The sequence below is a fragment of the Clinocottus analis genome, unplaced genomic scaffold (assembly GCF_023055335.1).
Source record: "Clinocottus analis isolate CAN_PGR_092001 unplaced genomic scaffold, fCliAna1.0.p SCAF_27, whole genome shotgun sequence".
In the NCBI taxonomy this organism is placed as follows: domain Eukaryota; kingdom Metazoa; phylum Chordata; class Actinopteri; order Perciformes; family Cottidae; genus Clinocottus; species Clinocottus analis.
This window is the reverse complement of record NW_027176009.1, coordinates 2,251,414-2,265,000: the sequence shown is the minus strand read 5'-3', so window position 1 is coordinate 2,265,000 and position 13,587 is coordinate 2,251,414. Positions and strand designations below refer to the sequence as shown.

At 43.0% G+C, this 13,587-nt stretch overlaps 1 protein-coding gene across 2 annotated transcripts in view; it reads right to left on the bottom strand.

The window, feature by feature from the left end:
- The window catches only part of LOC137795085 (zeta-sarcoglycan-like), a 296,918-nt gene that overhangs the window by 8,139 nt on the left and 275,192 nt on the right, over positions 1-13,587 (bottom strand). For both annotated transcript variants that reach the window (XM_068592345.1, XM_068592346.1), the window contains exon 7: positions 10,110-10,233. In XM_068592345.1, coding sequence (XP_068448446.1) covers positions 10,110-10,233 — 124 coding nt within the window. The remainder of the gene's footprint in view (positions 1-10,109; positions 10,234-13,587) is intronic.

Sequence of the window (13,587 nt, the reverse complement as noted above, 5' to 3'; positions counted from 1 at the left end):
GCGAGAGAGACAGAGCGATAAATGGATGGAGCCTTGGCAATAAGGGCAGTAAAGGAGAGGTGGTGGATGGCCGACAGATGGAAAGAGGGAAGGGAAGTAGAGGAGGTGGAAGTCATTTGTTGTAGCTTAAGGTCGGATTAGCGCTGACATTTATCCCAAATGAAAGTGTCAGTAAGTATGAGGTCGCCCTGTTGTTAGCAGCATGCAAGGCTATGTTCATGTGAATGTGTGTGGAGTCAGCCTCCGGTAAGGACATGTGTCTGTGTGAATGTAATAGTGTTTGTTAATTGGTATAAAGCAGTGATTGTTGTGTAGTGCATTGTTTCACACATATTCAGATACATGCCTACATTTGGTCTGCATGTATGCATGCTGGTGTCTGAAGGACAGTGTGGGAACAAATCAAAGAAGGTGCTGGCTTTTGTTGAAGGAAAATGTTTTAGAGAATCATGTTGTCACGGCCATATCCATACATAAAAGTGAATGTTTTATCCACATGAGTTAATATCAAAACCAATGAGTAGTCCTAGCAACAGCTACAACAACACATACGTACACACACAGTTTCCTGCATCCCCGTACAGTGGCTGACCTGAGGAACTACACAAGCAACCTGCGCAAGCTACACTGGCTGCAACTGCCTCTGCTGAGGGAACGAAGGAGTCGGCAATGCAACGAACAACATGGAACGCAGGTTATGCGGAACCAATGGGCAATGTGCCACAGCCATTCAGAATAACAATTATTCCTGTTGTTCTTTCCAACAGACATGCTGGTTCACCGAGCGATCCTTTTGGCATGCCACCTGATAGTGCAGCATAACTATAGTTATCGAGCAACGTGGCCAGAGTCAAGGTACACCCTCGTGAGGCGAGGGCATGGCAGAGACTTGAGATGGGGGCACGGTCCAAGAGGACAACTCGTGGACCAAGGCCAGAACCACGGCAGTTCACAACAGTATTGCCGGTGCTGGAGTAGCAGTGAGACAGGTCACATGACACGAGAGTGTCTCCAATCCCTTGACTACATGCCACAACCCCACCAGCGGCACAGACAAAGTGTTCCTCAGAACTCAGGCCCCAGACGAATGGCGTGTTCAGAGCAACCAGGCCCGTTGGTGTTATGAATTATGAATAAAGTTGACGTGGAGTAAGAAAACCTTCATCCAGTCTCTGGTCTCGGTCTGTGCGTCGTGGAATCACTAAGTGCCTTCTGATCGAGTATTTTGTGGGATCTCAAGTCAGATTCGAACCACAGGTTTTGTCTTTTGAAAGCCTTTGTGGTGCTACCAGCCAGGAGCAAAATACATGAAAGCCACGTACACGGTGATCACTTTCACACGTTCTTCCCATACCTTTCATTTTTATTAACATCATTAGCAGCAGTCTACAATACAGATGGATCTGGAGTGCGTAAAGCACGTGTCTATTGGCTTTGACTACATGCCTTTAAAACCATAACAGCTAATTATTCAGTCAAAGAAAGAAAGAAATCTGATTTTCTGAGGTAAAAAATGTTTTACAAGATAGAGGACTGTGGATTTAATGAATAGCTTTAATAAACATGTAATAAAATGCCTTGTCATCCTGACATCATAATACTTTTTAGCGTTGGGTTTTGAAAAGCACAGAGGTAAAAAGAAAGAATTCAAATGAAACCTAAAAATCCTCCTTTCTGCTGCCAATTTTATTTTGAACTGCATGTGCCACTGCTCAATTTAGATTTAGCTGTTTATGTAAATGTACAACGTGTCCATGACCACTTACAATGATACAGGCAGTGTTCAAAATAATAAGAACACCTTCCTATATCAAAAAAATCACAGACACAGACACTTTATGTGGGGCTATGGAGGTGCTCGTTTTATCTTGTCCACTCCTTCTTACATATATATTGAGGAATTGTGTGTGTCGGTCCGTGTCTGAGGATATGCCTGTTTCTATGTGTGTCCCTTATGCATCTGCATGAATGTACAAGTCTGAGTGGGTGAATGCAGCCGGAGTGTATGTGTGTCAGAGCTCATCTCTCTCTCCGACATTGGCTTAGCAAGCAAACGGCTCTCGTGTCAAGGAGATGGGAAACATGCGGAAACAACAATTATGGAGGGTCAAAACATTTTTCATGGATGATTTCCCCTTGCACAGCCGAGGAATAGAGAGGGTCGGAGGCAAATATGCAGCGAAAGACGAGGGGAAAGCAGCGGAGAAAGGGCGAGCTTTTCCTGGAATGAAAGCGAGGAGGAGAGAAAAAGACATCAGAGGAGATTCAAGGTTCATAGTATCTTTGGGAGGGGTGGGGGACCAGCAGGAAGAGCGAGTGTTGGCTGTGTGTTGAGGAGTAGTTTAGGTGGAGAAAAGGGAATGAATGTGTTCAGGAGAAGACAGAGAGTAGGGAGTCGAGTCAGGGTGAGAGGAAAAAAGGGGAGTGAAGGAGAAGGGGGTAAAGAAGTGCACTTGTAAAATGAACCAGGCTGCGGTTTTAGTTGTGCACTGTAACATATGCAAAGTCATTTGACTTCTTTGTCATGTTTTATTAGTAACAACTACCCATAAACCCCTTCACTGAATTGCATCATTGTTTTTGTTTCTACTATATCAGTAGCACTGTTGTCATGGGCGGGCCTGAAACAGTTTTCCAGCAAGGATTAAAAACATTCTTCAATATGAATGTGACCATGATTGCTCCTGCATATCTGTGTAAGCTGCAGCTGAATTATATCGTATGATGTAAAACGCATGGACAGCATGCTGAATAGTAGCACTGAACAAAAATGCAATGCCTAGAATCCTATTCAACCTGAATTACCATTTCAATGGTATTCGTCTGACTAAAAGTATGTTGAACATGTCCACCGTACAGATATCCCCAAAATACATTCCTCGTAGAACAGTTTGTTTGGAGTAAGTAGCCAAGACTGGATAATGACTATACGTATACAGCGGTGAAATCATCTAAACAACTAAAACACAATGCTCTTAAAGGATGGCCAGAGTCTTAAAAGTGATTCCTGAACACAGAATGCAACCATGTCGCTCCTGTTGTCAGACTCCTCTCATCGAAACGTTGCAGCAGTTTACCTTTTACTGACCTGGAACCAAAATGGACCAGAAAGTTTGAACTTCAAAGTCTTTGAATGAGGGAGTGGAGGAGTGGAGTGAGAGCTGTGACAGACGTTGAAAGGACAATAACAGTACAATTTCACCAGCGCAAACACACTCGATAACGCACAGAATTCTGCAGATACGAGTACGTCTAGCATCAGCTCACCTCGCCTCCCATTCTCCTCTTCTTTGTCTCTCTTGCTCCCCCTGCACTCACACATGGAGCACGCACACACGCTCCAACAACACAAATAGGTGGGAGGTTGTGAAGCTATCTGAGTGTATTACACAGACCATTAGGCCTGTGGAATGGACAGCTGTTGGAATGGGAGTTGACAATGGACTAAATGATGGAGGCTGGATAGAGACTGAGAGTGTAGTGACCCAGATGTAGTGGGGACATAAAGCGCGATCAGTCTGCTCTACTGTATCACACACACACACACACACACACTTATACAAACATGCACACAACTGCAGACACAGACATATGCACACATCCAAACACAAACATACAGAAGGAAGAGCAGCCACATAATAACATGAATGCAAACACGTGCTCCGATAGAGGGTAACAAAAAATAACAGAGGGAAAAACAGATAAAACTCCCACACGCAACGAAAGACTGAGACAGAGTTACATCAGAGTGACGATAACACACACACACACACACACACACACACACACACACACACACACACACACACACACACACACACACACACACACAGACACATGCATCTATGAAGATCGCCTCGGGCCCTGTGAAGTATAGGCTAATGAATTTTCCAACGTTAATCACACCTTTTGAAAAACATCCACTTCTCCCAGCTATTGGCAGCAGATATCATCGTTAACCTTCTATCTATCTCTTATAAACACACGCACACACACACACACACACACACACACACACACACACACAGACACACAGACACACACACACACACACACATACAGACTGACTCACACTCACAGATACTGAAGATGCAGACTCTTAGAGAATGAGTTGGGTGATAAAAAAACAAGTTTGGGATGTAAACAGAGAGGCTCTCCAGACTGACAGAGGAGGGGACAGCTGTGCCGGTGTGCTGCGACAGCAATTTCGGTGTGTGTGTGTGTGTGTGTGTGTGTGTGTATACACATGCATATGTGTATTTTCATCGGTCGGTGCATCTTTTTAGGTGTTTGAGTTGGTTTGTGTGTAAATGTAGCTCATGCTATGTATATGTGTGAATACATCCAGTGTTATGCATCCATTTGTTTCAGTGCTCATGTTGTGTGTGTGTGTGTGTTTACTTATTTGAGAGGATTCCACGGTATCGGTGTGTACTGTACAACAGGGAGTTACCCCCTGCCAGCGTTCTAATTCACTCACCATTCTGCCTTACCCCGCAGGTAAAACAACAAGCAGCGAGAGAGGAAAAAAAAAGCCGGTCCCAGCGTACCAGCTCAATAACACCTCCAGGCTACAGCGTCTTAATAAACCCCAGCATTGTGTCAACAAACAATAAAACTCCATGGCAACATAACTTTGTTAAAAAGTTCCATAGTTAACCCGATTTCACCTCGCTGCAGTCAACAGCACAGCAAAGCAAATTCAAAATTATTTAGTGCATGTCCTGCACACAGAGATGCAGACCTGAATCCAGGTCATCCAATGCTTCTTTATGTGTTGTCTGACTTTGGACTGACTCTACGTATTAGCTTTCAGCCCCATGAGGGATGTTCTGCTGTCCTGTATTCCAACATAAACGTTTTACAAACGCTGCCTCATACTGAGACACGCCATCCACTCTTCTCCTTTCTTTCTGAGGCAAGAAAATACCTGCACCTCTACAACCCGCACTTTAGGAACAAATGCTATTATTAACAGAGACTTTTGACTGGTGAACCATAGCTGGAGAGGCTGGGTCCTCAAGTGCGTACTCGAGTGAAATACAACTCAAAAAAACTCCCGTGAGGCCGCAGCAAAAATCTCATATTTCTTTCTATACATCAGGGGTTTGGAAGGATGGTAATTTCTAGTTTAGAGGGTGCACACTTCCTTTTAGAACCCAAGCATGAGCATCTGCACGCATTGCTTTTGTGAAACAGGACCCTTGTGAACTAACTCTTTAACACCTAGAGGCAAAAGTGCATTTACATGTTTTTGGATTTTGCCACAACTTCTACTAACATTTTCAGTCTTCAGGATTAATAGAATGTGAATCTCGTCCGGCCTGCGTAAATACTCCTCCCAGATTCCCAGTGAAACCACAAACTACCAGTGTTGGAACCAAAGTGCCCTACTCGAGGGCATTTAGACAGAATTTGCAGAGTTTGTCTTCGTTTCGCTCCCTGGAGAGTATTTCTGGGCTGTCTGCTTCTCAACAAACGGCGAATAAACATCAACATTTTGCACACTAATTGGTGCTCTAGTTTATCCAACTGCAACGACCTTTTCTGCTCGACTGCATATGTAGCCTTCCTGACACTATCAGTGTATTAAGGAAGAGACTGTTAGATCTTTAACCCCATGCCAAGGATCCTGTTTTCTAATAAGGCTGTAATCTAACAGACACCCTGAGCCACCAGTGGAAATAAAAGTAAACTTTAGTGACTTTAGTCAGACATCTTACACAATCTTTAAGACCAATTTTCTGACCTTCTACAGCTGTAAAACTAACTCATTTTCAGCAAATGCAGGTTCCATGTTTCAGTTTGCGAGCTCGTCTATTCTCTCAGGAGTTGTCTGTTGAATTGAATGGCAAGTTAGACGAAAAAATTTCTCTAGTAAAAAGATGGAAAGAAATTGAGTGATGCACAAACGTTGTTGACAAGAGCTGTGGGCGTGTAAAGAGCATATCATGAGATGAGTAGAAGAAAGGATATATTGATGCGAAGTTAACGTAGATATAATCAACTAAGAGATGAGTCGAGAAAGGTAGTGAGATGAGGAACAAACTTGAAGGGAGAAGAAAATGGATGGACAAGAAAGAAAGACAGTGAATTAATGTAGGATAGAGAGATAGATGGAGAGAGAAAGAAAAGAAGGGAGTTGATAAAAAAAATCCAGGAGGACTGCAGGAATCCTGAGAGGATCTGTCAGCTCTCGTTGGCTTTGATTTTAATGGAAGCCAGCGCTCCCCTACCTCTAACCCATTTGGCCCTAATTCCAGCGCTGCTTTCCAAACTTTTTAAACTTTAATGGCCCCTTCTTAAGTGCCAGCTGCTGACAACATTGATTTGGCTTTAAGCCTCGCTGTCCTGCACGCCTTTATTTTCTCCTGCAAAATCGACAGAAACATCTATTTTCTGCCATCCTCCTCCACCTCCTCCTCATCCGATCCTCCTTCTATCCTCCCTTCATCCGCTCTTCTCTGTTCATTTGATGGTGTCAGCGGTTCGGGGAAAGCTTATATGAGAATGGATGAAAAGAAACGCTATTTGGATAAGCGGTTCTTTTTAGGGGTGTTCTGCTTGTAGGTATTTTAGCCACTTAATACAAACAGGCTGGGTTGGGAGAGGTGATACTTGTGAATACTTTATTTGGTGACACATGAATGCAATGATGTGGTGTTGCTGCCGATGCAACTTTTTTTTGCTCCGTATCTCATTGTTAGGATGATTATTTACACCACTGCTCTTTGTGTGGCCACAGCATCATTTTGGTATTTTAGAATTATAGTTATTACATGAATAACCAAATGAAAATAGTGGTTCTGAGTGAACTCAAGAGAAACAAGTTGAATTTACAAACTTCATAACACCTGTAAGATATGACAAAGCATGACATATTGAAATACATGTATTTGTTGTATTTGAAGGTGTGCTTTTGTAGGGAGAAGTGAAGGAGGAAGGAGTTTTTAAAGAGTGTGTCCTCCTTTGTTCAGTTATGGTTATGGAAAAGGCGAGACTGTTACATTTGCAATGCAAATATAATATTATGACATTAAATATCAAAGTCGAATGGCAAACTGAGCAATGTGATCTCTAAAATCTAAGAGAAGATGCTCTGGTTGAATTAGATGTTTTAAAAGCACTCAGTTAAACATTTAAATGTTTAAACTGGCAATGCCTCACCAACTCTGAACTCCCAAGAGTGGTGTCAAGCAAAGTAAATACTGTGTGTCGAGGCTCTAACCCAAAGGTAGCCAACACGGTGCCCGCGGGCACCTTGTCGCCCGCAGGGACCTCGCGAGTCGCCCGCGAGATGTGTTCTAAAAAATAAATGTTAAAAAAAAAAAAAATCGGCAAAAAAATAAATAAATTATCAACCGACCATGGTCGCGTTAAAACTCTGCTCTGTATGCGAGCAGCGGCGTTCCGCCCCAAACACGGGCGCGCACAGAGCACACACACGGACACGGCGCGCACACAGGTGAGCACACGCACACACACACACACGGGCGCGCACACAGTGGACAGAGAGAGTGAGCAGCGAGAAATATGTTGCGTGCTTTTCAATGGGATTTGCTGCTTTAAGCTAACACTATTTTAAGCTAACACACACACACACACACACACACACACACACACACACATACACATACACACACACTCACCTGTTCCCATTAGCAGACACTTACCTCTCTGACCTTTGAACTGAATGTGCGTGTGTTCAACTGCAGGAACTGCATGTCCCAATTCACCCGGTGTTTCCCTCAAACAACAAACTACATTATGGCTCCAATACTGTGTGTCCTTCTCATTTGGTATTTGTAAAGGCTTGTTTTTATTGGTTGGGGCAGCTTGACAGAGCTCTAACTCGTTGCTGATTAAAAGACAGATTCACATCAAGTCTTAATGGAATATGACAGTTTGATTGTGGTAGTTAATCACATTAATGGGAGGCTCAAGCTCACGCATACATTTCTCATGGGGCATTGTAATTATTTGCAGCAGTTCTAAACACATTTACCCAAGCTGATAAGGTTTCCTGTGGCACTTATTAAGTTGTACCTTAAAGAACGGGGGATTTTATTTTTCTGTATATCTGGCAAACAATGTTGGTCCTTCACTGTCTCAAGCCTTACACAAGTCCCACATAATCATTATTAAACGCTGCATGCTATTGTTCACTAACAATAAGGAGACATCTATTTATGCAGGGACGACACAGATATATATATACACATACATACATAGAGAGAGAGAGAGAGAGAGAGAGAGAGAGAGAGAGAGAGAGAGAGAGAGAGAGAGAGAGAGAGAGATGAACAAAGAACAGAAAGAAACAAAAGAGCACAAGAAACTGAGGGAGAGAAAGAAAGACATGACAGAAAAGAGGTAAAAATTATAATCTCCCATGCCCTCCCTTTTTCCTATGAAGTGACAGCCACAGTGATGTATAACCCTCGCAGTGGAAAGTTAATTAGATAGGCTGGGTTACTTAGAGATGAAGGACTGAGAGGCTGAGAAGGAGAGAAAGGAAGAAGGGGATGAGAAGAAGATGGAGAAGTAAAAAAAAAAAAAAACCCTCAAAGAATGAAAGAAAGGAATAGAAAGGAGGATGGTGAGAGTTGTGAGGAGTGAAACAAGTCAGGGAAGAAAGTGGGAAATAGATATAACAAGAAGAGAGGTAATAGGGAACTCAAGAGGAGTGACATGGCGAGGGGTAAAGGGGAAGTTTAAATAAGAGGCAAAGGGCCTTGTTAAAATAATGTTTTGCCTTGACACTCAAATACAGCAATACGATAGATACACATGCAGCAATGCAAAAATGGTACCATGGGTATAATACATAACATAAATGATCACACTCTGACAATGGCACCCCTGGTGCTTGGCTCAAGGACACACTTTAACACGTCATGTGCGCTGCTGAGCAGGCGATTGCATGTCTGACCTCCATCAGCGAAAGTGCATGACACAGACCAAAAGAACAGAATAACGACCTTGACCAATAGTAATTTGAACTTTTACATAATACATTAATGAAAGTATTTCTTTTATGGACAGCTTATCTGGTTCAGGGTCATAGAAAGCAGGAGTCCTGGCATGCACCAGGTTACCAATCTACTGCATCACAAGGCCAACATAGATAGAGCACACACATCCGCACCTTCACGCCATGCGTGGGCACCGAGAGGAACGCCATGCCAGAAGAAAAAGAGCCCAACTGGCCAACAGTGAAATAAATAACAATTCATTTCTCTGAAGAGGAGAGAAGCAGGACTATTGTTTAGTGTGTGTGTGTGTGTGTCTGAGAATGTGACAGTGTGTTTGTGTGTGTGTGTGTGTGACTGACAATGACAGTGACGAACGCGAGGGGGCAATTCTTCTGTTAATTACTGAGTTAATGACACACTATGCTCCAGCGAACATGCAACATGGCAGGCTGATGCGCACACACACACACAAACACACGCACACACACGCACACACACACACACACACACACACACACACACACACACACACACACGCACGCACACACAAGGATAATGGCTAAGTCTACTTCTGTGCTCACGCAATGTGGCAGGCTGCTATGCAAAGAGCTTGACAGTGAGATAGCAGGCTAACAATGATATACACACACAACACACACACACACACACACACACACACACACACACACACACACACACAGCAGCAACTGACAGGGAACCTCATCAAACCAGCTTTAATGAAGTCACTTCTCCCAAATAGAAGAGGGGAAGAAAGGAGGGATGAGAGGATGAGGGCAGAAAAGGAGGACAAGGTCGCCTGGATTGATGACGCTCATTAGCCTAATAAGGTACTTTAATGAAGCGGGCCCAACACTATAGAGTGCCATAGAGTCTAAAGACACACACACACACACACACACACACACACACACACACTCACCTCACTGGTTTTGCTAGTTTGTGTGGTCCCTCGTATTTACATGTGGACACAGCTATTTGTGTCTATTTCTCTCACAAGCAAATACCCACACACACCACATCACACACACACACATGATCTGTACTCTCACGCTGAAAACTTCATTCTCACACACATTTTCACGCAAAAAACAAAGCGCCAGATGAAAACACACTCACCTCTCCTTCTGAGGACTGCAAGAGGAGGTCTTTCCTACAGGACGCCGTGAAGTCTCCCACTCCAGCGTTGATCTCCACCCCTCTGGGGGCCTCAAGGGTCAGGGTCCGAGTCGGCGACTCCAGCCTGAGAGCCGTAAACACACGTTAGTGATGCTGGAAGCTGTGGAAACCCACCTGCAGAGACATATGGTACGAACAGAAGCCTGATTGTTCTGCTACGATGAGATTATTACCACAGGATCAATAATGAGTTGACGGCCAACAAGTTTCTCTATCTACCAGCTGCTCGATCAAAAGCAGCAGAAGACTGTGGTTGCACTATTAAAGCTAGTAACAGAGGAAAAATCAAGAATACCTAATTCAATGTTTAGTCTTCAATAAAGACCGTGGAGTTATACCCCCTATATTCCTAAATTACATGAGGTTAAACATGAACTGACAAGCTGCTTCTTGAATACACAACTTGAAACTGAAGAGTAAATTATGAAGTGCTGATTTGGTAGATTGAACAACTTTGAACTTCATTAATCCAGCTGGATTTGGATGACTCAAAATCTGTGAAAAGTGTTGTCTGTTACAATTAGTGCAGATTCAAATATCGGATAAAAAAAAAAAAGTCTTGTTTATATTTAGGTGCTTAGTGACATATTGGAACCTCTCAGGGTTTCTGGCTCATTTGGTGAACTGTTCTCAACCCAACACACACGACCCTTCAGCTCACTGCGTCGCTTTAAACTGGTTGCTTCAGAATGAACTGAACATGCTCACTTTTTGTTGACTTTTATTTGTCTCCTTTCTAATCGTTTTACTTTGTCGCAGCTCTTAACTTTGCCTTTGCGAAAACCTACACGAATGAATATTAAGAATGAAGAATTGCTTTACTGCACTGCTCCAAAGCGCTCTGGCCATGGTTGGTGTCACTCCCCTTGGCGCGTAAGGGGTCAATAGCTAAGTCTGAGACTCAAAGTTGAAAACAATATGAGATGATTAAACAGCTTGGTAGTGTTAGATAAGCACAGTGCTTCGCTCAAGGGCATGTTGGCAAGTGAAATTAAATGGAGCGCTTTCGGCAAAGCAGACAGAATTTCAATTTATGATGTGTAAGTCTAACAAATTAAACAGCACGCTCACAATAAAGATCACATAAGAAAAAAATGATTTGCTATAACGTCACTTTTTCAGAGAAGTTGTGCTCAAGGGTATTCCCTGGCGAAAGGTTGAAGGGATGAAGCATACAAGCCAAAAGGGTATTAACTGAATATATATAACATGCGTCAGGTCTGTGACTAAACAACAGACGTAGACAAGCGTCAGAGCCTCAGCCAAAGGCCCTTTGGGAGTGATCGTACTACGCTTCCTCTGTTAACGTCCTTCATGGTCTCTATCTACCTGCCTCGCCCAGCGCCTCACCAGTCAACCCAGCACACTCAAGCGCAAAACTGTTGTAAGTCCTCCAAACACCATCTCACTCCTAGTAAAACTGCACTAAACAGTTCCAATTATTTGTCCCGAGTTCTGGTGAATAGAGATTTCTTAATTTCAGTGTTTCAATCAGAACAACCACACATTAGCAGACAGGAAAAAAAAGCTCCCTCGGAAGTTGTTTTTAATGTTTTGTTTCGCTGTCGTAATGAACATGCACTCTAGCTCGACATCGCTCCTTTTCCGCTGCTTTTTTCCAGCGTGTTCACGCTATTGGAAAAACGATTCACCCCGAGAAGCCATTTCAATTGAAAATGGTGTTTTTAAAATACATCTTTTTAGATCAAATAAAAGGTCATTCTATTAATTCCAAATGCAGATTCATGGGATTTGAGACTTTTCTTTCATTAAGTTGCAACAAGCAGAAGTAGAGCATATTACTAGTGACGACATAATGCCACTTGATTTCAAGAAACAGCTGGAGGCGGGTTTGCATCAGAATAATGTCATCTCACCCCACTAATTTGCTACTGCTATTTAATTAAAATGGGAGTTTATGAGTCAGTATCCGACTAAATGTGCAGTGTACTTTGTTTGGTGTAATGAAAAGACATTTACAAATCAAACCATTTCCTCAATCAGCCTGTCTGAGTTTGCTGTTTGTCAGAGCTAACTGTAGTGTTTATTCTGGGTGGAAGGTAAAGCTACTGGAGGGGTAGAGGAGTCATGTGGCGGATTAAAGGTGAGGGGAAGGTTCACTGCTGAGCAGCGCTGAGCATCCAAGTGATATAACAAGTGTTGGGAGCAGACACTTCACATTGGGCCTGTAAAAACAGTGTGCGTGCTGCAGCAGTCAGAGGTTAGGAAGAAGAGAAACAAAGCCAGAGACGACTAAACAGAGCACAAGAAAGAGTTTGAGGGAACAAAAACAGAAAACCTGTCCTATTATTTATGATACTTTGCATGTACAATAGAGATGGATATATAGAGAGAGAGAGCTTGCTGGCTTAGTCATCAGCAGTGATCTGAGGATCTTTGGCTGGTTTGACAGTTGAGGCAATTACATTGACGCTGCTGCAAGCTGAAACCAGCTCTGATGGGCAGACAGACACACACACACACACACACACACACACACACACACACACACACACGCACACCCACCCACCCACACTCACACACACTCACACACACACAGAGTTTATTTGAACTGACCTGTCCTCCACAGATGTGACATGTATTACTTTCTTCACGTACGGTTTCCTTCTCATTTTTAATATCATAGAGCATAGCATGTAGCATGTCAACTAGAGCAGTAGTAGTAAGATGTCAACTGTGCAGTTACACGGTTTGACCACCACACACCTTTTCTATTTCTATTTATTTGGTTTAAAGAGGCACTCACCCATAAGGGAGTGATGCTGTCTGTTTGTAAAGATGTCTGGGTAATTGACCCAACTTGTTATTCCATTTATTACCTCAGCAAACATTGTAAACATGAGGTTATGGTCTCAATCACGAGTTTCAAGTCTTCTTTATTACAGCATGACGTGCCTTCAGGTATATGATGGTCCCATTTAGAGTTGAAATAGACCATAAAGCAGGGTATGCTTTAGGGCGGGTCTATCTTGTCATTGACAAGTTGTTACCTCAGAGTTGTCTGGTCGTGTTTTTGTCTGAAACTTTCACACTCTCCAAGAGTGTTACCAGTTCCTGAAAGTCAATTGTAACATTTGGCTTGACTAAAAATGTCTTTGCATTTAGGTTGTATTTAGCTCCACCCACTTGGGTCACTCCTGTTTGCTAAAAATCAAGATAGTGACGAGCAAAATGCTAAAAATGCTGAGTCGACAAACCCAATGGGTGACATCATCGTGACTTATTATATATGGCCTGTGCACTTAAAGAAATGTAATGAGAAGCTGGAGGGAAATGTAAGTGTCTGAGTGGGAGATTGTGTAACTTGTTCTTAACCACGAGGAGATATTAATTCTGTCACTGTCAGTCTCGTTGGCAACAGGAAACCCAAGAAAAAGCTGCTGTGTGATGCATTGAG